Source organism: Leptonotus elevatus, chromosome 8 (assembly GCF_054856555.1).
Source record: "Leptonotus elevatus isolate MCC_2025b chromosome 8, RoL_Lele_1.0, whole genome shotgun sequence".
NCBI classification, from domain to species: Eukaryota; Metazoa; Chordata; class Actinopteri; order Syngnathiformes; family Syngnathidae; genus Leptonotus; species Leptonotus elevatus.
The window spans coordinates 6984541-7007684 of NC_141246.1; the positions used below are offsets into that span (position 1 = coordinate 6984541).

The 23144-nt window shown below is 38.3% G+C and overlaps 2 protein-coding genes across 6 annotated transcripts in view; one reads left to right on the forward strand and one right to left on the reverse strand.

Moving 5' to 3' along the window:
• ppa2 (inorganic pyrophosphatase 2) overlaps positions 1-7962 on the forward strand; it is a 9957-nt gene extending 1995 nt beyond the window's left edge. For 3 of the 5 annotated variants that reach the window (XM_086083673.1, XM_086083676.1, XM_086083675.1), the window contains exons 3-14: positions 2469-2742; positions 3367-3431; positions 3508-3555; positions 3646-3699; positions 4367-4486; positions 4713-4799; positions 4867-4993; positions 6401-6528; positions 6600-6685; positions 6784-6853; positions 6964-7003; positions 7077-7962. In XM_086083673.1, coding sequence (XP_085939799.1) covers positions 2550-2742; positions 3367-3431; positions 3508-3555; positions 3646-3699; positions 4367-4486; positions 4713-4799; positions 4867-4993; positions 6401-6528; positions 6600-6685; positions 6784-6853; positions 6964-7003; positions 7077-7099 — 1041 coding nt within the window. In that variant the 5' untranslated portion in view covers positions 2469-2549 and the 3' untranslated portion in view covers positions 7100-7962. Of the gene's footprint in view, positions 1-899; positions 1098-2468; positions 2743-3366; positions 3432-3507; positions 3556-3645; positions 3700-4366; positions 4487-4712; positions 4800-4866; positions 4994-6400; positions 6529-6599; positions 6686-6783; positions 6854-6963; positions 7004-7076 lie in introns of all 5 variants that reach the window. The other 2 variants (XM_086083674.1, XM_086083677.1) reach the window with 2 other exon arrangements.
• tet2 (tet methylcytosine dioxygenase 2) overlaps positions 7587-23144 on the reverse strand; it is a 20658-nt gene continuing 5100 nt past the window's right edge. Inside the window, exons 2-10 of the mRNA XM_086083668.1 lie at positions 14341-17108; positions 14179-14269; positions 14000-14093; positions 13689-13897; positions 12694-12844; positions 12506-12595; positions 12168-12305; positions 11663-12017; positions 7587-11554 (exon numbers count right to left, since the gene is read on the reverse strand). Of these exons, the coding sequence (XP_085939794.1) occupies positions 10200-11554; positions 11663-12017; positions 12168-12305; positions 12506-12595; positions 12694-12844; positions 13689-13897; positions 14000-14093; positions 14179-14269; positions 14341-17065 (5208 nt within the window). The 5' untranslated portion in view covers positions 17066-17108 and the 3' untranslated portion in view covers positions 7587-10199. The remainder of the gene's footprint in view (positions 11555-11662; positions 12018-12167; positions 12306-12505; positions 12596-12693; positions 12845-13688; positions 13898-13999; positions 14094-14178; positions 14270-14340; positions 17109-23144) is intronic.

The following is a 23144-nucleotide window of genomic DNA, read 5'->3' on the forward strand; positions in this document are numbered from 1 at the left end:
ATTAATATGAGCAATAATACTTAAATGTCGAGAATAATTATATACAGTATTAAGTTTGTATTTGTCATTGAATATAAAATGAGTAAAATTATTTATAATTATCAAGTTGAATTTTCCATATAATTGAAAAAAATCTGTATTTTTATTTCCAATTATAATGCAAGGCATATAAGCTATGCATAATTGTTATTTAATGTAATGAAAAAAACGGCGCAATCAGCTGAATGTTGATTATTTAGCAAAAACGATAACAAATGAATAAATTGTGCATCAAATGTAGGGCAGGTCCAGCAGGTTCTTTGGCAGCACAATGAATGGATGCATTTGTTCCCTATTGAAAAGCGTGTGTAATGTGAGCTCACCAGTTTCACTCCCATGACACTAAATGCACTCACAGGGCGTGCGTGTGCTATCATAAATATGTGACAATAGTGACCATGTCACATGAGTGCACCATTAAAGTCTTGGTGCTTCTGTGAGTAGAACGTCATTCCAAATCCTATTCAGATTCATGCAAATATGCAGTGTTAGCTATATGTTTGGTCCCTGAGGGGTGTAATGTTACATCATGTCTCTTGAAGTGCAGCTTTCCTAGAAGACCCCAAGTACAATGTTTTCAAAGAATACCTTAGTATTAAGTAGTCACAGGCCACTTTTTACAGGCATTGTTGCCATGAATTTGAAATCAGATTGAACAAAAGGCTACCAATTGATACATTGTGTCACAAGCACAGAATTAATGTCAAGACGTTTGTGGTGTGAATGTGAATGTGAAAAAGTTCCCCACGGGGAAAATAAAAGTATATCGTATCGTATCGTATGATGACAGCTCTCTGGCAACTTCATCATCAACAAGCATGCATTTTTGCCTTTTAATAACCCACTCACTCAATCTGCAGATGACATCATTTGTTTGACTGTGCACTGCCGTCATACGAAGATAAAAGATCAAGGAGGCCAAGCAGCGATTGTTTGTTCATGGCTCAGTGCATGTGGACTTTGAGCGCTTCATGCAGTGTCAACATTAAAGTCATAAGACTGTCAAGAGGGATACAACTGTTCTATGCACACTCTGGGGAAACTCACTCTTTGGCATGGTATAACTCTGTGGTTACGTTGTAACTGAAAGAATGTGTGTGAGTCTGAAAAATAATAAGAAAAAGCACTAGACCATTATTTTTTTATTGTAACGTCTTCCAAATGTAATATGGGATTATGGGTCTGTTAATGGATTGCCAATTGTCAATACTAAAATGCTTTGCGCATCGTTATTAATTGCCAAGCAATTAATTGTCAATTGTCATGAACTTATTGTGAATTTATATTGTTATGGTCCAATGGAAAGCTACTATAGACTTGCCATCGCTGAATTGGTGATTCAAGATTCAAGACCTCTTTATTGTCCCCAAGGGGGAATTTGTGGTGCAGCCAGCAAAAACAAAAGACAATACGCAAATGCACGAAGCAATAAAATCTAAAATATGTAACAATAATATCTCAAATGAATTCTAAAATAAAAACAAATTCAACGGTAAAGTGACTGCAGTAAGTGCAGTAGGTCTATGCCTAAGGCTAAGCCTAAAACAACAAAATCAATTTTGTTTGTTTGAAAGGCCAATGGTCAATGGAACCCAGGACTTTTTTAGGTTTTATACCTTGTTGTTCTACATCAGGGGTGCTCAAGTCCGGCCCTCGAGAGCCCCTATTAGCCTGTTTTCTATGTTTCCCTCCTGCAGCACAGCTGAATCTAATGATCAGCTAATCAGCAAGCTTTGCAGAAGCCTGATAACGATCCTGATTATGAATCAGGTGTGCTAGTGGAGAGAAACATGGAAAACAGGCTGGATAGGGGCTCTCGAGGACCGAACTTGAGCACCCCTGTTCTACACCTTGGCATGCAAAATCTGCACCGAGAGGAAGCATCTTAAATTCAGATGCCAGGGGATATGGGTGGAATGCTCAAATGACTACTTGTCATTGAATACAGTGCCGAGATATTTATATAGTTGTACCTTCTCTGCAGCTTTATTGTCAATCACCAAGGGAAGGGAAAAAAACGCTGGACTTACGAAAAATCTATTATCATTCCCTTGGTTTTGCACTACTGAATGAAATTGTTGTTTCTACCTAAACTTTGTGCTCGTTTTTTTTTTCAATTGTATTTTTATTTCATTATAAATTAAAATTACATTGCTATTAATTTTATCTTTCATGCTGGGAGTCTCAGCTTGCTGAGTTTTTTTTGGAGGGGTGGGGCGGCAGGAGAATGGAAGTACTAGATTAGCTTCCGGTTTGTATTATAAAACTAAAGCCGTGGTTCAAAAGCGTCTTCTTAAACTGTGGTGTGACTCGGCTATTTTGTTCTTTCGTATTCAATCACAGGCTAAAATACTTTTATCAACATGAACTACATCTAAAAGCAATTTAGAAGTATAATCTGTCGCTAATACTCGCTTTTATTTTTGTAGGTTTTATACAGGAAGTGTTGATAGCCTTGTGGCGGTAAAACAGGAAACAGGAAGTTGTGGCGAAACGCGAAAGCGTCAGCCATGAGACTGCCGAATGTACTCCAGCCCTCAGGCTACGTCTTCCGGGCACTTTTAGGGCCGTTTCCCGTCTTTGGACACAAACTCCTCTCTCGTGCAGCCTCCTTGCCGCATTTGTACACGTTGAGAAAAAAGATGCACTATCAAACCGAGGAGAGAGGAAGCCCAAACACCACAGATTACCGGATTTATTTTAGTAAGTGGGGAACCGCCATTGTCGTAACAGAAACGTAAACACACCCCAATACAAGTGTTGGTTTAATGGCGGCACATGACAAAGTTAATGTTTGACCTTGTCTGTAACGTCAGTCTAAAAGCACTACCAACGTTTGCCTACAGTGTTCTACTTACTATACAAAGGCGTACGGAGGAGTTTTTGAGCCTGTGGGATGCTTGAGTTTGCGGAACAATCACGCAGAATAAACATGCTCAAGTGTATTTGACGCATAAAAAGTCAATTACTTGGTTGTAAATAATGTCGAATAACAATGTTTTTAGTCTTCATGTCACTAGTGAAATTCGTGTTTTATGTCAACAATCAAACGCAATGACACTTAGCAATGAACATACTGTATAAATGTTGGGTCCCAATGGTTTACATACAGCATAAGTCACCAGCAACCCTAATGGGGAAAAGCACTATTGAAACCGGATGGATAAATAAACTGACATGTTGCACAGATGAGTGTCGTCGTAACAGATGTCTGCATGGGTATAGTTGATGATTCCATGGTCACGTCAACGTCAGTGGAGTACTGTACACCATTTGATGATGACATTTTGTTTTAGTTTTTTATTGTGCCATTATTTTCTTCCTCAGAAAATTCCGACGGCAACTACATTTCTCCTTTCCATGATATTCCTCTTAAAGCTGAGGCAGAACAGGTAACCCTCATTATTTTGGTTGAAATCCATGGCCCCTTTCTACATGTGTACATCATGTGTAATGCTTTTCTTGCAGCAGCACAATGATTTGCCAGCCAAGAAGGCCAAGAGGATTGAGAGCGAGGTAGGTTCAGCTAAGTTCTTATCAGACTGTTACCTTGTGAAATTCAGCTGAGCATACAGCTTGTACTTAAAATACCGTCTGTATATTCAGGTTCTCTTTAACATGGTCGTGGAGGTGCCCCGCTGGTCAAATGCTAAGATGGAGGTAAGTGGATGTCACCCTGGTAGAGTTTTCTGACAATACCAAAATGTTGATGCAAAGTTATGAATTTTGAAAAGTTTGCAGACTTACATAAATTAAAAATAGGCATCCTTTATTATTATTATTATTATTATTATTATTGTTGTTGTTGTTTCCCACTGCTTGAATATTTTTATTTGTTTGCAATGAATTAGATTTACTTACTCTTTTGTTGTTAAACTAACTTTCCATGTCATTGATTGAGCGTACAAAATGTTTTTTTTGCATGTTTTTTAACATTTTGAAATGTCCATCCATATATTAGTATTTCTTTAATGTTGATCGAACATATAGTGACAAAAGTTAAAGCACCACTGATTGTCACATGAAACTTAACCTCACGCCAGTAAGCAGTTAAGAGAAATACCAGACCAAAAGAAATGTATGCTTGTATTACTACTAGTACCAACTACTGTTGACTAACCCCCAAAAATTGAAGGAATACATTGCAGTCATGTGTCAATTTTGCAGTCAAATAATGATAATAAAATATATATTTTTTGTGCTGACAAAGACAAGACAATTTTGCTTACATTATAGACATACTAAACACTTGCATTGAACATGGGAAACGTGTGTGTACACACTGACACACAAATACACACTCCTTCACCATTTGAACAATTTCCAGATTGCGACAAAGGAACCGTTGAACCCCATCAAGCAAGACGTAAAGAAAGGCAAACTCCGATACGTTGCCAACATTTTTCCACATAAAGGTTATATTTGGAACTATGGCGCCATCCCACAGGTAAGAGAGTCATTCGTCAGGAACCTTGATTGTCACTAGCAAGTGCTACTAATATTAATAAAGCATAGTTTTGCAATTTACTAACATAGTATTCTTTAGAATTTGCGGCATGTCTATTACATTATAATTTTTTTATTTTAGTCTCAGTTGTTTGAGCTAATGCTTGCTTTTCAGTTAGTTTGTAGACAATCATTTCTCAGTTTGTTTACTTCGTTCATTGGGAAAGACGTGGGAGGACCCAAACCACATGGACTCAGAAACAAAATGCTGCGGCGATAATGATCCAATTGACATTTGTGATATCGGCATGCAGGTACAAACCCTCAATATAAGTAGGTGAATTTCTGTGCTTATTCACCAGTCGTTGGCTTGTTCTTTAGGTATGCTCACCTGGTCAGGTGATTCAAGTGAAGGTGCTTGGAATCTTGGCAATGATTGATGAGGGAGAAATGGACTGGAAGGTCATTGCTATCAATGCCTTGGATCCCGATGCCAAAAGCCTAAATGGTGGGTATTTTCTTCCGATCGAATGACTTAAGTCGCGATGAACGGATTCATACCCCACCCAACACAAGCGGACAGGGCAACAATAATTTCAGCCTTGAGTCTTTCACCGGAGCACTCAACGGGCATCAAATGGAGGAATCGGCAATCAACTCATCGAGGCAAGCCGTCAACTTCTTCACGTTGATATCCAATTTGCTGAGTGTCAGAAGTCACATTCAACCTGCGATTTGTGGCCACCTGCCACAAACCGACAAAAATGGCCAGCAACTGGCTCATTTCCAATAAAGCTGCCCGCATTTTCTGAACTTTGTGATAAATCAGGAAACTGAGAACCAAGCAAAAAAGAATCTTGGGCCATGTGTTGGTGTATTATTTTTCCACCATCAACCTTTGCAGTGATTTGGTCACATGAACCATCTTTCCATCAAGCAGGAGAAGTGAGTCTTGAGTGTTGAACTTTACAACCATATCCAGACTTTGTTCCCCCATTCTGTTCCGGAGACATGGACAAATGCTATGCAAATGGTGGCTAATACAGTAAGTATAAAACCAAATGTGGCGGTACAATGCTGTGTGTTGAAATTACCTGGAAATACACCAATGGACGGAAGAAGTAAAACAGAAGTTTTCATCTTCTGTGCATGTGCATGAACACAGCATGTGACATTTTGTCCTTTTTCTGTGTTAAATTCAACTGGAACATGTAAGTATAATGGAACTTGCCTCAACTCCACTCTATACAAATGTACCGAAGTGTACCAATGTTACCAGCACTCCAACACAGGTGTACAGAAGGTCCAGGGGACTGAAAAGTGTGATTTTTCAGGTTAGACTTTTTCAGGTTGTCTACAATAGAAACACAAAAAAATAGAAACATGCTAAATTGACTATTGTAGCATGTTGGAACCTTATTTTGTTCACTTTACGTTAGATGACCTTAGCTATGGTCAAAAGGCAAACCTTGCAGGTTAATGGCGATGACAGTATCATCAAACGGACTTTGAGACGTTTTCATTTTAAACACAGTGGTTGCGTACAGTCAACAGTTCACTGTGAGTCTCCTTTAATAGTTGCTCTGCGATGTTCTATATGGATGGGGCAGAAACTTACTCTGAGGTGAGATTTATTATTTATTCACTGAACAAATCACACAGGAATCAGATGCCGGAATCATGTTCACTGACGTGCCAATAAACCGCTAGCATTGCCTGTCCGTAGGTGTGTTTTGACCTATAGTTTCAGTGGTATGTTAAGAATTGTATTTACTCTTTAGCATTAACAAATAAGGGAGGCACATGCTACAGTATTAATTATGATATAAGCGTTTCAAAGAATGAATGAATGTTCTGCATATTCTATATAACACAAATTCCCTTCTGCAGCAATTCTGTTTTTCTTTTTCCATAGACATAGATGATGTCCGCAAGAGCCGACCCGGTCATTTAGAGGCCACTGTGGACTGGTTCAGGAAATATAAAGTTCCAGATGGAAAACCGGAGAACCAGTTCGGATTCAATGCTCAGTTTCAAGATAAGGTATGATCACAGATTTAATACAAACACTTGTAATAGCCTGCTGTATTGTGGATTTGTGTATTTGTATTAAGGACTTTGCTGTTGAGATTATCAAGTCAACACATGAGCACTGGAGGGCACTGGTGCAGAAGCAGACAAACAGTGGCGGAATTGAATGGTAAGCGATTTAAAGGGTTGACCTGACAGAGCCTTGTGTTATTTATGTATTTGTTTTAAATGAAATTCATGTTTGGTTTTATTTTGGGTTTTTTCCAGTAAAAATATATCATGCTCTGACAGTCCTTTCAAATGCAACGCCAAAGATGCTACAAAAGTGATTCAATCGGTGAGCTTTATATATGCTTTCCATAATAATGATCGCTGCCAGAAGAGTGGCATAGCAAATGTACATCAGTGATAATTGGTCTTTGTTAATTGCAATGTTTATTTACGCAGGCCCCTGCACTTGGTTGCGCACACAATGTTTCGTCAGTGGGTAAGTAGATTATGACTCATTTGAGTTGTTATCCTCACAAACGTAATGTTTTTCTATATCTCTACCTGTACAGTGGACAAGTGGCACTTTGTTTGAGTGATTGTGAAACTCGAAAAACATCACGGATGCAAACAATCATCACTGGTATCATGGTGCTTTACTGTTTATTAGCTGTATCAGGAATGTCTGATATATTTTGTCAGTGCCATGTTTGCTGTCCAATAAAGCTAAATATAATATATTATACTAAACTAGCAAAATTTTTATTTGTAATCACTATGAAGTTATGTTCATTGTCCAATCAAAGATGAAATATCATGTTTTGACTGCCATATGTTATTTTCTTTTATTATAAGCATCCATATTAGTAATCACAGAGATAACGTTCTTTTTTTCTTTGAGTTTGTTAGTTGTATTTTACTGTAAATATTTCTTTTTTAATTGTTTTTTATGTGCAATGTGTTTCTTGCCACATCAAAGGCTTACAAGATCTGCACCAAATGATCAGATGTGTGAATAAATCCATTAACTGATGTAAATGTAACATGATTTCCTTTTAGACCATTAATGGAGCATACACACAAACATTTGAAGTTGTATTTATAATGATAAAACTGATATGTTTATACAAGTCAAATATCTTTAAATAAATATAAATTTATTGGAGGAAAAAAAAACACCCACACCTCGGCAAAATCAGCAATTATATAATAACAGCTTTGAAATAAACTGTATTCAGTACGTTACAATACTTACAGTTTAAATCCTATCCTTAATCCAATTTTCGGAGCATACCAAGCTTCAGGAGAACAAGGGAAGCTTTGAGAAATAAAACAGGAAAAATAAGGAATTTTCGTGTCTGCCTGCAAAAAAAAATTAAAAGTATGAACTACCAGTTGATTGAGCCACGTACATGCAGTACTCTTGTTATACCAATAAAGTCATTCAAGTAATGCTGACTCATAGCTTCAAGTATGGCTCTTCTTTTATTTTTATTTTTTATTTTTTTAATCTACTAAATCTCTTGAATCTCCTCACCACAACCTGCTACTGTTGCTGGGCTCTGTACAATGAAAACATAAGCACTGTGGATTTTACAAAAGCAAAAACATAAATTCCAATGTTCATCAAGCTAACAGTAAACATTATGTTGACAGTGAGTGTACTATTTACAAAGATTTCCTGAAAAATGTATACATTTTTAGTTTTTAGTTTTAGATTTGATAATTTCTGGGCCAGTTTGCCTTGGTGAGAACCAACATCAACATCAAGTTCTGAAAAATGCATTGATTTCATTGATTGATATTCACTGTACAATGTGACAAACTCATTTACACCCTGTTAAATAAAACATATTGTACTTTATTACATATACATTTTTTTTCCTGAAAAAAATTTGAAGTGCTTTCAGAAAACGAATTTGTTAAAAGAGTGGGTGAATCGTTACTCTAATGTTACAGTCATTTTATTATATATCACAATAATTAAAAAAAAATAGAGGAAAAATCATACAATTGCTTAGTGGTTATAAATAAATTGAACTATACACAGGCACAAAGACAATACTCACTGCCTTGATCTTGCCTCGTAACGAAAGCAAATAAATTGCCCTTAATTTATTCAATATCATACGTTCCCTTTAGTCACATCAGTGCATATACGTTGTGTTCATTTGAGGAAAGAAAAAAAAAGACCATCCTACTACATAAAAAAAGGAAAACAAATGCAGGATTTTTTTTTTTAACTTCAAAATTCTGTGTGACATATTTTAGAAAAGTTGAACTGGGACACAAAATGCAATGGCACGTCCCTGAATTAGGAAAAAGACAAAATAAATGCAGGCAATAATGTACATTTTCTTTTTAAATGTCCCTGATTTTACAGTAACATTAAAAATTAAAAAAATCTAACAGGTAGGTAAGAAAGTAAGAAATTAATTTTTCCGTCTTTTAGGTGGCATGCAGTTAAACTGTAACCAAAAATATTTAAACAAAGAAATATATGATTTTTTTTTCCTATTGCCAAACTGGTTTTGAGGTATATGACTGGTTGGTTACTGTACATTATTTAACAGCCTTCTTCTCACTGCTTAAATAGTCTCACATTGTATGTTTTAACAGGTTCAATAGCACCCTATGAAACAAGATCCATTTGAACACAAAGATAAACAATGATTTAGGCTTTGCGCATTCTTTACAACAAACACAATTTATAACAGTAATTCCAAAAAGGGAATTTAAGTTACTGTACACATCTCACCTGTTTATCTTACAGTTAGATTACAATAAACAAAGAACAAACCCACAGCAAGCCAGCTGCCCTCTGAAAGTTACACCAAGCTTACCCTGTCTCATGCTCCTCAGTGTATAAAAAGCACATCAACTAAGCACCACAGACATAAAACTACACTTAATTTTCACAATTCAGGCTGGTTCAATGAACCTTCCGAAAGGAACATTTTTGCTGATAGTTTAACTGGAAAACCTTGGATAACAAATAGCCTTTTTTCCCCTCAAAATGTTAGAAATGCACCATTTGAATGTCTCAATGTATAGAATATAAGTAGCGAAAGAAGCACCAACACGATAGTGTCCTGAATAACTTTTTTTTGCAAGAATTCTAAAAAAAACATTGTGGTGTGTACTTTGCGGATGCTTGAAAATTAGTTTTGTTACATCTAAATTTTATCGCTTAAGTTTTATAATCAAGAAGTGCTCAAGAAACACTGACACACATCAACTAATTTTGATGCTAATGACTTCAAATATTTCCAATTATTTCCTGTTAAATTATTTCATCTGTAGTATCAATTATGGTATCAAGATATTAAGCAAAAAAAGAAGACATAATTAGCACCTTGAAGTTGTCATTTTCAAATTTGGCATTCAATGCCATGTTGAAGTATTCAAAATATAAAATAAAGCCACCAAAGATTAAGCTTTGTTTCCAGTAAAAAAAAAAAAAAAAAGGTCTATGTGTACAATTGAGAGCACCAGATGTTTTAACAGTGTGTATCTTGCAAAAGATGCAAAACAAAAATAAATACATCCATAGCAGGGTCAACAAGTAAAGCTCAGTTGTTAAAAATGTAAAAACCTGAACAGGTTAGGAGTGTTATTATGAGGCCAGTGCTGCAGTTGGTCATAGCATAAATAAAGCACCTTCATGTTTTGTTTTTTTAAATCTTGAGGGTATTTTAAGCAAAGTGACTATAAGGTCCTGTGACCTTAGTGAAGGCATACGGAGTTGTACTAATGTAGGTGTTGGTTGTGCACGATGAAGACCCCTCAAACAGTGCCTTTATGAAACGCTTATAAGGAGGCTCCCCAAGAGATTCTGACGGCTCTGGATGTTCACGTTTTGTCCCCTTCTTGTTGCTCTTGCTTGGCGTCCCCTCTCCACCATTCCTCTCTGCATCTTCCTCCTTTTCTCGAGCCTTTTCTGCCATCTTTGCTTCCCACATGGCCAGACCATGCTTAGCCTCATTCAGATTTTTGTGCTGGTAGAAGACCAAGGATATGCGTGTTGGGTGATGGCGGTCCGGATTTTTAAGAGGTGTTGTGGCATGGAGCTCCCGTTTAGCACATTCAATGAGTACTGAGCCATGGCTTGGTGCCACTGCCACTCCACCGATGTCAGGGTCCAAGAAGTTGTGCTCATTGTCTGACCATATTTCTGGCTTTTGTGGGGTTGGGGGTCTCTGTGGGGCTCCAGGCTCTTGTTTAATACCAGTCACCATGGGGCTACCATTGAGCAGACCCAATCCTATCTGTGTTTCTAGGTTTAAACACCCACCACTTAACTGAGCACCAAGCATCTTCGGGTTAGCAATACCCATTTCTTGCTTAATTTGCATATGGAATGGTTGTTGGCCTGAGGGAAACATTTGAGGACTCCCAAAGTATGGATTTGGGGACCTTCCAAAGTGATTGCCATTACTCCCAACAGCTGTATAATCTTGAACTCTGTGGGCAGAGGGCGTTCTTGAAAGGGGGTCCATAAAATGAGGGTCTGTGACTCCATTAGGACCACATGGACTGTAAGCTTGGATGGGGTGAACTGGCCTCATGCTGCATGTATTATAGCCATTGACTTGTAAACCATGATCAGGATAATTTGGTGGATAATTGAGCTCATAACGCTGATGTGCTGCATACTGCTGCTCGGAGTACAATGCTTGCCGTTGTTGATACATGTCCAGTTGCTTTTGGTTTGAAGCATAGTATGGATGGTAGTTATCAAGTGGCATGCCTCCGTTACATTGATAAACAGGGTATGAATGTTTAGATCCATCAATGAACGAGTTGGGTGTGTGGACCGCGGATGGGTAATGGCTTGCTGGTGTTGAGGGTTGATGATGAAACATGCTCCCTGGCTTTGAAGTGCTTGGAAATGATCCTGCGTGGCCAGGAAACCCAGGATACTTGGCAGCATTTGTTGCACCGGGATAAGAGGTAAGAATGTTTTCGTGCTGTTGATGCTGCAGTTGTAGAGAATGGGCTCCAATGGATTCCGTTAGTTGATCTGGATGTTGAGAGGCTCCCATAGCACCTGGAATAAATCCCAAGCATAAGCAGATACAAAGACAATGCCACAAATGGATACAAGTCAATTTTGTGTAACAGGGCTAGCCAATGATGGCCCAAATGAAAGTTTTACCTTGCACATGTGTGCTTAGAATGATGTTTTCACAAGTCCCAGTTTTTGTCTTAGATGGGGTAACTTTCTCTGCCTTATCATGAGAGTTGTCAAACATGGTGTTCTTGACAGCAGCAGCTTTCTTAGCATCCAGCTTCTTTTGGCGACATGACTTGGCGGGCTCGGCAAGCATGCGCACCTGGCGACGGAAGGCACTGAGGGCTTGAATGGCACCCGATTTGATTTTTTCCTGCTGACCCTCCTCGCTGCCATATTCATCTGTGTTTGCAACTTTATACAGTGGCAGGACGTGGAGCTGCTCATCCTCTGGTATCTTTCCAATTTCTCTATTGTCTTCCCTTGTTAAGGTGCATACCTGCGAAAACACAGTAAGTTTAGTATTTCATTAAGAGTGTCAGATCAAAAAGTTAGTTTTTAGCACATTTATGTCAGAGTTTTAAGATATTTTAATGTTTCGTTTTCCTGCCTCAAACACAGCAAACCTAGAAAGCCATGTTTAACTTACCACAGTGCTACCCCCTTGCATGTTGTGGAGGTCTCTATGAGCATGGGCACAGAAGTCCAGACAAGCAGTAACCCCAGAGAAGGGACGCCCGTCTTTAAACCCCAGACGACAATCAGGTCCTCTGTGTTCGTGTTCAACCTGTTTCCATTAACACACAAATTTTGCTCACATTGGCTTTTTGGAAAGCATTGTCTTTAATTATACAGTATATGTGCAATTAGGCCAACCACAGTTAACTACACTCCAAAATGTATCTGTGTTAACTGGAGTGCAAGGAGGGGTTTGTTGTCTTGCTTAATATTTGTTTAAGAAGGCTAGAAATGGTGCAATGTCCTCACCTGGTTTCCATAAGCTTCAGGTGCCATATTTTTGTACAAGGGGCCCAGTAAGGTGGCCAGCTGTTGAAAGTTTTGCTCTAGTCTCTCTTCCTAAAAGACACATATTGCCATTGTGAAATTTACATTATTGAATGAAATATACATTTAAAATAACTTCAGTAATAAGTACACATATCAGCGGAGAATACCTCTCTGATATCATCTCCTTGTAGTTTAAATTTTCTTGGAATTTTACTTCTGGCAAATTTGCAGCCATTGTAGTACATGCTCCATGAGCAGCCGAAGGAGAATGATGCTCCACATGCATCTGGGTTTAATCCCTGACATGCACAAGTCCTCCTGAAAGCAAGTAATGACAATTTGAGAGTCTCATATGGATTAATTCAGTTCATCATCTGCATTTTTTCCGTTGTTTTAAATACAAGCACACAATAATATTCAAAAATGACTACATATTTGGAAATACAGGGTGTCCCTAAAGTCACTTCATTTTTTCCCCCTATTTTGTTTCATCTTTTATTCCGACAGACATGAATCTATTTGACAGTTTAGGCTTTGCAGACTTTGTAAATATAATTCCCTTGTCCATTGCTCGTCAATTAACATAGGTGCAGTGTTGTGTTGCAAAATTGCAAAGAAGTTTTTTGGTCCCCGACTGCAGTTTAGCGCTTGTTTGAGCAGCTTTATGGCCTTCACACTGCTCTAAAGTGTAGTACAATTTACACTATCCATGGCAAGTATCTTGTAACACAATCTGTTTATGACAAACCACGCAGCGGAACGCCTGCCACCACGGATTAAAACCAAACTGCAAGAGTAGGTGTCCGCACAAGTCCAGGGAATCCGGAGAGCTGCACTGGAACTCCTGTTATGAGCAACTTGCCATGGATAGCATAATTGTACTATGCTTTGAAGCAGTGTGAAGGCATTAAAGCAAACTGGCGCTGAACAGCGGTCAGTGACGGAAAACCTTTTGCTGGTAATTATACAGGAATGCTTCATTGTCAAAAGGCAAACCATAGGTGATTTGCTTACAAAACGGTAAAGCCTTAGCCGTCAATTGCCAATGGCCTCGCATCTTTCCGAATGATACAAGAAATGAAATAAAATTAAAACTGGAGTGTACAGTGATTTTTGGGGTACCCTGTATGTATGGGTTTTTTTCAGCTTTGTTGTCACTCACTCTTCGTTGAGAGCACATCGTCTTTGGGTGAGGGCTCCATGCTTTGTTAGAGTTTCACTTAGCTCGAGGTAGAGTTTGTCAGCTAGGCTGGGTTGGATGCCCTCCCAGACCAGCATTGCCACGATTATGCAGGCCGTCTCACATTTGTGTCCAGTGCGTTCTCGAACCAACACCAGTAGCTTTTCTTCAACACTGGCTCGACGGATCACCTGAATCATGATGAGTATAAGAATTTTTTTTGAATATATTTGAAGGTGTTCCATTTTCTTCTGAAGAAATGCATTGCGTAACACAACAAAAATAGTGCCTACCCATTTTGCAATAGGGCACCCCTGTGTGCTTTTTCCTTCTTTGCCGGTATACACTACCTTCTCTATCCTGATGGCTTGACCATTTAAACCAGACCTTGGAATAAAAGATAATAAAGTGCTTACAATTGGATAGTAAATTGTAATTATACAGCACAGTCCGCTGTTAAAATGTTGTTTACCTCCTCTCCATCTCCTCCCGTATACCAGCAACCGTAGGCGCTGATCCCAGATGAGTATAGTATGGGCCCTCATCCTTCTCACTGATTTGTTCTAAATGAAGGGACATTTCACTAGTAATACACCACATTATCAGTAATGTAAATCAACAAAAGGTGACTCACCAACACAATGGCAGGATGCAATGTCATATTGTGTTTTAATAGGTGTGTCAAGTAGACTTTTTATCGGGGTATCCAATAGCTTCATTGGGGAATCCATAAATCTCTGTAGTAGTTGTTCTTTCTTGGGTGTGGTGTCAGGTGTTCTTTTTAAAGTTGTCATGGACATGGCAGCTCCATATGCTTCCACTTTACACATGTCAGTATTGGTTGACAGGACTGTGACAGGCCCAGAAGATTCCACCTTGACTTTATTTGAATTCATGACGAAGGAATTTTTCTCAAATACAGGGGACAGTTGGTATTGTTTTAGACTTTGTTCCATGGAGGCCAGAATATTTTTCTGCTTAGTATTCTCACACATAGTGTGTTGAGTCTCCTGCTTGATTTGCATTCCACCCATTTGCTGCTTTGAGATAGGAAAATTAAATCTGGGTCCGTTTTCAATTTTTATATTTGTAAGCCCATATTTGCTATCCCGAGTGTTTTGTGTAGAATGAGGAGGGCCCTGTCTCTCCTGCCTTTGTAACAGATGCATACGTAGAGCTTCATGCTTCTGGAAGTCTGCGTGGGGAAGTGACGATGCCTGGTGAGATCCCCTTTGGAACTGAGAACATGCCTTCAGCTGGTGTTCAGTCTTAGGATGCATATGCGCTGATATCTGTTGGTCTGTTTCACCTTTTGGAAAATAATGTTGTGACTGTGGTGAATTCTGTGAGATGTCCTTATTGCTAGGTGGGTGGCAGTTATTGGTTCGCTGCAGTTGAAAGTGCCTGGAATCACAGCTGCCAGAGATTGGTGAAAACGATCTTTGACGTTGTATATGAGTTCCTGTTGTGTTTTTGTAGCAGAAGTGACTGTTAGGCTGCGCAGTGTTATTTCCGTGTTGCTGGTTAAGTTGAACTTGACTTGGCTGAGGCTGACTGTGAGGTCTGTAAATGGGAGACTTAAGTTGTTGTTCTTCAAATTGCGGCGGGTGGGACAGTGGGCGTGGAAGATTACAGTGCTGCTGTTGCTGTGATGTGAAAAATTCAGGCGACAATGCATCCTGGAGTTCAGGGTTGTCACGTAAGTGCTCTGACTGCATGGGGGTGTGATGATGTCCCCCGGTCTGTTGATCGTGCTTTGTCTGGGGTGGAAGATGCTGCATTAAATTTGTGTTAGAATTTGATTTCTGCCACTCTGAATCATTGATACTAGGGGCTGAAGCGCAGTGTGGTTGGGCCAAGAGACTCTTTTGTTGTTCCTGTATGCTGTTAGACCCACAAATGTTTTCTTTTAACATTCCAGGTGACTCTTGTACAGGGCTTGCCTCCAAAATCTGACCATGAACCTGGAGGCTACGTCTCTGTTGGTCGGACAAAGCCTTGGCCTTTTCCTGCTCTGCCTGGGATGACATAGCACTTGTTTGTTGCTTGGAAGGGTTCTGTTCCATCCAACTACCCTTATGGAGAATTGAACACAAGTTACCGGTCTGCTGCGTATGGTTATCTAGACTATTTTCTAATCCAGTCGACTGAATTTGCTGCTGTAGATCAGGGCCTTTATTGCTCATCCTGTCAGCTCCATGCATGTTTCCAACATTTTGTTGGAAATTCCTGGGTTGAATCTCAAATTGCTGAGCAAGACCAGACCCTGGCTTCCCGTGCACTATGTTCTGTATTCCAGAATTCAGTGATAATCCATATTTTGACAACACAGCATCAGTTGTCTGTAGAGCATTCAGCTCCTTAAAACTGTTGTGATCAAAATGCTGGTTGCCATTCTCATACGCTTGTTGAGAATTTGTGATTGTGGGATAACACCGTGGGCCATTTTTATGTTGTTGCAAGGATTTGGCAGTATTTGATGATTGGACCATGCCAGGGAGCTGATCAATAGATCTTTCGTGGCCAGAGCAAGATGGTGGCAGCTGTTGTTTTTTCTGCTGGTAATCTGTTTCATGATTGTTCGAGTATCCATTCACTATATAGTTTACAGAGTTAAAATTAACTCCTTCAGCAATACTAGATGCCTCAGGCTGTCGTTGTAATTTGAGCATCTGAGAAGAACTGGGGAAATCTGAAGTCAAAGTGGATGGAATAAAATCTTCACCGGGCAGTTTATTAGTTAGAGAACCATTCATAGCATCTTGTGTCCCAGACCTCTGTGGTGCAATTGATACTTGTTCAGGATAATATTGAGACAAAGTTTTCTCTAATAGATCACCTGGTGTACTTTCTATTGTAGAGGTCGTGAGTACAGCACTATTAATGGCAACTTGTTTATTTCTTGGCAGAGCAAAATGATCTCCATTAGGAATTGTACAATTACTGTTTTCTAATTGTATCGCTGCCTGATCATTGCATTCAAATTCTGCATTTTTTGTCAATTCAGAAATCTCTGAATCTACTTTAAATTTTTTCAGTTGGCTGGCCACGAATGACTGCTCACCAAGTACATGATTGAAATTCCCATTCATCAACTCTCCATTCATCATAAAAGATCCCTGATTCAACAGCCCCTGTACTGATCCAGGGTCATTGCAGGTTTCGTTTTGCCTCTTTATGGAGCTGGCCTCTGTGCTTGGCTTGTAATTGTTCCAGTTTCTGTCACTAGTAATTTGAAGAAGATCTCCATCTGAAAAGGTCCCTCCATTCTGGAGTTTGTTAGAGATGTTGCGTGATGTGACAATTTTCTTTAATGTCAAACTTTCTTCCGTCTCATGTCTGGTCTGGTCTGTTTCCATCTGGCCTGCTCAGAGTCCATTCACAGGCTGCCCTCTCTGCGTCCTACAAAACAAAGTTGACAATATACAGTTAGCCACTTGGACATATTTTTCTTTACTCAGTTCTGTTTTCTTACTCAGCAGGCTTCTCATCTTAATGAATTACAATATCAAAATTAATTATTTAAATATAGTCAAGCTGGTAAAAAATGATCATGTCCCCAGATGGTCGGCAAAAGATCTTAAATTTTGAGACCGTTGTGTATGGCTGACACTAGCTTTTAAATGTTTGACTAATGCCCCACCAAGAAGAGTTATCTTAAATTTCTCACCAATGTCCAATAATTTTGATGTATGAAAAATAGGATTACTACAGACTAGGGCTAAAAGAGTTCACACTTAAAACTTTGCAATTCTTGCCAAATGTTTCACATGATTTTTTAGTAACACTCTTAAGCGATTTCTTATCCACCATATTTATTGTGTTTCCTATATTACTTCAACTTTATTTATTTGAGAACTTTCATACAGGCAGACAGAACAGAGAGTGCAGCTGAGAAGCATTAGACAGTCCTTTGAGAGCATTTCAAAAAATGTTGAATGATGGAAATTACATACAGCTCATCAAAGGGAGCAAAGTAGCTCATTTTGTTGATGATTTGAACCAACATGTTGGCAAAATACCCCCAGTTTATCATTTATAAGCACAAATACAAGTTGCAAGTTTATATTAACCTTTTCACACACTCGATTTTGTGAGGGGAAAGTATAAAATAAATACTTGAAAATTGAGGTACGTTTAATTCATTATGATTATTAGCTCCATTATCGGACATAGCGATTACATCTGAAACCATTTTACATGATGGATTGAGGTTGATAATGTTAATAATGTAGTATATAGATGCCTGCTCACTTATGAGCATTGCTCAGGGATCAGATAGATAGATAGATAGATCAAGGATAGGCAATTTCGGTGCTAGAGAGCCGCAGTCCTGCATGTTTTCGGTGTCTCCTGCCTCCAACCCAAATGTTTCAAATCATCAGCTCATAATTACGTTCTGCAGGAGCCTCTCAGCTGTGTTCGAGGAGGGAGACATCAAAAACATGCAGGACTGCGGCTCTCTAGGACCGAGATTGCCTACCCCTGGCCTAGATCAGACATACAAAAAAAACTGCACAGGCCCGACCCCATGACTTTAACATCAACATGTCCTCCCTCTTTTTCGGATTCAGAAAACTTTATTTATACCTACGGGACAACTTAACCCCACTGTGAATGGTTGGAATGTTTAAATTAAGACAAGCAATATCATTTGTGTTGTAATTTTGACAATTAATTTGGTCGAAGAATCTTCATAAGGTGTCAATGGGCACTCTCAAACTCCTGTGAGAGCCGAATGGACGCTGTCTTGTCAATTGGAGTGACTCCAAGCCACTTGATCTTTAGATGTGACGCGTATTTTATTCAGCAACTCCAGAAAATAGCTCTCAAGTGCTCTTGGCTCGCCTGCAGCAGAGCGTCAGCGTCTGTGGCTTGCAGTAAAGAATTAAAAAACATTTATATATATATATATATATATATATATATATATATATATATATATATATATATATATATATATATATATATATATATTTATATATATATTATATTATTATATATTTATATATATATTTATATATATATATTTATATTTATATATATTTATATATATATATATTTATATATATTTATATAAATTGTTTTTTTAATTCTCCCCCTCAAACGTTTATTATTATTATTGTTATTATTTTTTAAATGTTGCCATTAGGAAACTGAATGACTACTCCTTTCTAACCCTGTGTGACTATCCCTTTGTTTTGTCTGGTGCTCTGTAAATCAGCAACTAAGTCAGGATGTTAACTCTGCTATGAGTGCAGCTCCATTCCTTTGTCGCTCTCCGGGATTTACAAGCAACCAAGCGGAGCCAAGCAGCTTGTCACAGTTGGGTACACCCACTCTGACAACAACAAAAAATAATCTTTGTGAACCTAGGACAAAGCCAGAGATCCCAGCTAAACGTAGGCCAGTTTGCACACATGCATACAATCACATGCAATGGCAAGGCACACCGAATGTCCCAAATTGACTGTAACTACTTTTTTTATTGTATTGGACTGAGTGTTGGATGCAACCTCTTGATTTTGTATATCCATGAGAGTTAGAGATTATTATTTTGTAGAAAAAGTAGAGCGTTAAACAAAAAGCTCTTGCATATTGCTACTATGGATTCAGTGAGAGTGCCTGTTAGAAAGTATAAGACTTTCTAAACTAACTAACTAACTAAAAAATTATAGGATATAATTTACCTTTCTGTCTTTTTTATGTTATGTTTTGCCTTTCTCTCTATCAGCGGCTGTTTTCCACAAGGAACATGTACACAAAATTGTATGTTTCATATGACTCAACTTGGCTTGTATTGTGCTGTTTGTCTCCAAAAGTCAGTATTGTGTAATTGCACATCAGGCTGCTCTACACTACTATTTGTCATTCACCCAGCTCCCTCTTGTTTTAAGCCCATCATCTTGCCCGTTTGAACATGTCTTTTAAGTGCTTTTGGTGCAATCTAGACGGTCATCTCCACGGTCATAGCCTCTTGAGCTAGATATATGGTCAGTTGCTTTGGTGCCTGAAAACATTTGGGCTAAGCTTGAACTCCAGGACAGTGTGATCAGTCTTGTTGAAACAGACAGTCTACTTAATAGTTATCCAGTGAATCGGTATTGGGGGGAATTGGTATTAGGGGAGTGGGGGTGGGAGGAAGTGTTTTTGAAACTACCGGTATGTAAAGAAATGCCAATTCAATGCAATGTCCTTCTCTCAGGTAGTCTAGTCCTGACTCTCAAAAAGTATAGTTCATTCCCAACTAAAATGTATTGCACTGGATCCATGCTATGTTTTTTTCCCAGACAGGACCATTGAAATATGAGTATCCATAGTTGATGCCATCTATTTGCCATGACATGGCGGTTGTATGTGACATTCACCTCTCACAACAGCTGCTAAGAGACTCAAGTTCCTATGATTCAGGTTGAGACCTTGGCAGCAAGGCTAAAGAGCACTCCTGTTTAAGAAAATACTTGGCAATATAGAGCAGCGCAATAAATTAAACGCTTGTCACGTCTCCCTGCTGTATTTTTTAAGCATAGTCCATAAATATCTGCAATGGAAGGAAATTCCTTGTTGTGCCAGCTGTTTAGAGACAATAGTCTACCCTCAGACAGGTTGTAGGCTAGATAATATAATCTTTTCTCCTGTGCCAGTGAAATCTCATACTTCGCTACCCCAAGTGTAATCAGGTCAGATTATTTGCATCTCGGAGTGTTTTAAATCCACCGCTTAAATATAGAGATGGACTGTGCAAACCACACAACCTATGACAACATTTGCACAACTTGGCATTCCAGCTGACTATGCAAACTTTTATCTCTACTCACTCCCCTTTTTTTGCCTTGGCATCTTCCCCATATCCCTCTAGCCAGTTGCACCAGATGGTCACTTGAAGCCAATAGTGCCTGTAAACATTTTGCATGTTTTTTTTAAACGTTCTTTTTTTATGAACCATTGTGATGATTGGAAATACATGACTCATCTAACAAACATTAATGGTATAGAGTATGTTTTCTAGACCTGTTGTTGCCAAATTTCACACGGCAAGTACCCAAAAAATACTAAACTCTCCCAGTACCATTATCATTAACAAAATTAATATCCACTAGCCAATGCTTAACTATTCATAAAAAATGAGAAGGGGTTTATTTCTATAGTTGAGAGGTCATTTACTTGACCCTGGTAAGAATAAGTGGTTCGGAAAATGAAGGGATGGAATTTTTTTGAGCAAAACTTTTTTTGGAATTAGTCACTTTACTCGTGACTGCTACCTCTGGCCTAAAGTGTAACTGCAGCCTCTGTGTCAAGCTCGTACGTGATGCGCGTACTAGTACGTGTGCTCAGATAAACTCTTTATTTTTTCCAGTTTTCTTGGAGTCTGATGGACTGGAATCATAATATTAAAAGAAATACATCATGTCAATTACAAAAATACATTATTATAAATGCAAAAGTACAAAAAAAAACGAAAAAGAAAGTTCAATACTACTGAACTGTACGTGGTAATCCTTTTGCGTACCACTAGGGGGAGCCCTCATACCACTAGTAATACTAATACCACACTTGGAGAATTACTTGTATGGACTATGGAAAGGAGTCAGTTGTTTGGACTAGGGAAACGTTAAAACAATCCTATTCACAAAACACAAGTACCAGTTGCCCTGATATGCCCCTACTGTTAGTCAACTGCTAGACATGCATGTGAAGACAGATGTTCATTCATGCTCTACATCTCACCAACTTACTTGGTCCGGCCCATCACACTTGTGATTCACGTCACATGGCACACTGTCAGTGCTTCCAAAAGTACCTCACATGGTCACTCATAACTATTGGTATGAACATATGATACCCTCCACAGATGCTAAGTAACAAAAGGCTCCTGTGTCTTCCCTTTAATCCTTCAAAATGATATGGGGGGGGAGGGGGGGTACAGCATAAATATATTCAAAGTACATTAAAATATAATGAATGAAACATGACCATGTTAGTCCCAAAAACAAAAATACATTTGTTTAAGGTTAGTATGTGTTTGCTATTGATGTACAGTATTTCTTAGTTGTGAAAAAGGCAGAGGTTGTGTTGGAATGTAGAGAATTTTTAGCTTGGTTACTGCAACTTTCCCCCCCCCCCCCCTTTCTTTAAAAGACATAGACCAGGCCTCTTCTATGGGGACAATTTTGCACTTCTGCATGGTGGAAATTAACCCCTCTCTTCATTGCAAATAACATTTCTCTAATAAGTAGGTAATAACTTCTGACTTATTTTCATTTGGCGATGTTTGTAAGCAAGTAAATTATTTTTATTTTACATTTTTATTTTATTGGAACAGATAAATATGCTCTGTCCTCATTTTCTTCTAAAACCAGCAAATAAAGTTAATAAATTACACCAATGACATTGCGTCGAAGAAACTCTTCTGTTTGTAATTTTGTTCCCTAGAGAACTTTCTCCTCCTCCATACCAACATCACTGTTCTTTATGTTTAATGCAGAACAGATGTCGTCGACTTGGCGAGGAGATTCCCCTTTTGCTGTCTTTGTCGTCCTGCAGCTTTTTGTGTAATGGCATTCATGTTTTTTTCCCCACCTTTACTAGTTTACTATTACTTCACTAGTTATCTGTTCTATTTATAAGACACTGACTGTTTTCTAATAATTACTGTCACAATTATGTTTTAGTCAATAAATTGTAATTATTGAACAGAGACCTTGTTGAAATGACTGCATATATTGGACTATAGTATCAATTACCTCCACAAAGGACTTTTTTTTTCATATTTTTAGTTGTTGTCTTAAGTCAGGTCATGTAAATCTAATAAAGAGTGCAGTAGTCAGAGAGACCCCAGAGATTTTTTTAGTATGGGAAAAGAATTCTTTGCAGACCGAAGACTCATCCACAAACCACATCTAACAGTACCATTCATACACATGTTTATTACATAAACACAATAATCCCAGACTTATTGGTATTAGGACTGTTTCCACATGATTCTGTCAATGAAAAAGCATTACTGTCAATGTTTTCCTATAAAGAACCATTGTGGGTTTAAGTTATTGATTTGTTAAAACTTTTGAAAGAAGAATTGACAGTGGGTGGTTTTACTGCCTGTAAAGGGGTGAGGCTGAACTGCACAAACCGGCTGAACTGGCTGAACTTGTAAATGCTTTTTAGTTTTTATAAAAAATAGAAATTTCTATTCATCACAGTTGAAGAAAATTTTAAGCAAAGTAAGGATTTTTAAAGAAAAAACAGCATAATCTTTATAAAAAAAAAATTCTGTTAGACTGGAGTTTGAAGGAGAGTTTTCAAAGAGTAAAAACTAACCTTGTGATTTTTTTGTTACCAAACTCTAACATTGGATAACAATAAACATGCACCATTAAATAACTGTTAACAAGAGACTACAATGTATGAAGAACCCTCTATCCGCAATTGACTTGGCAA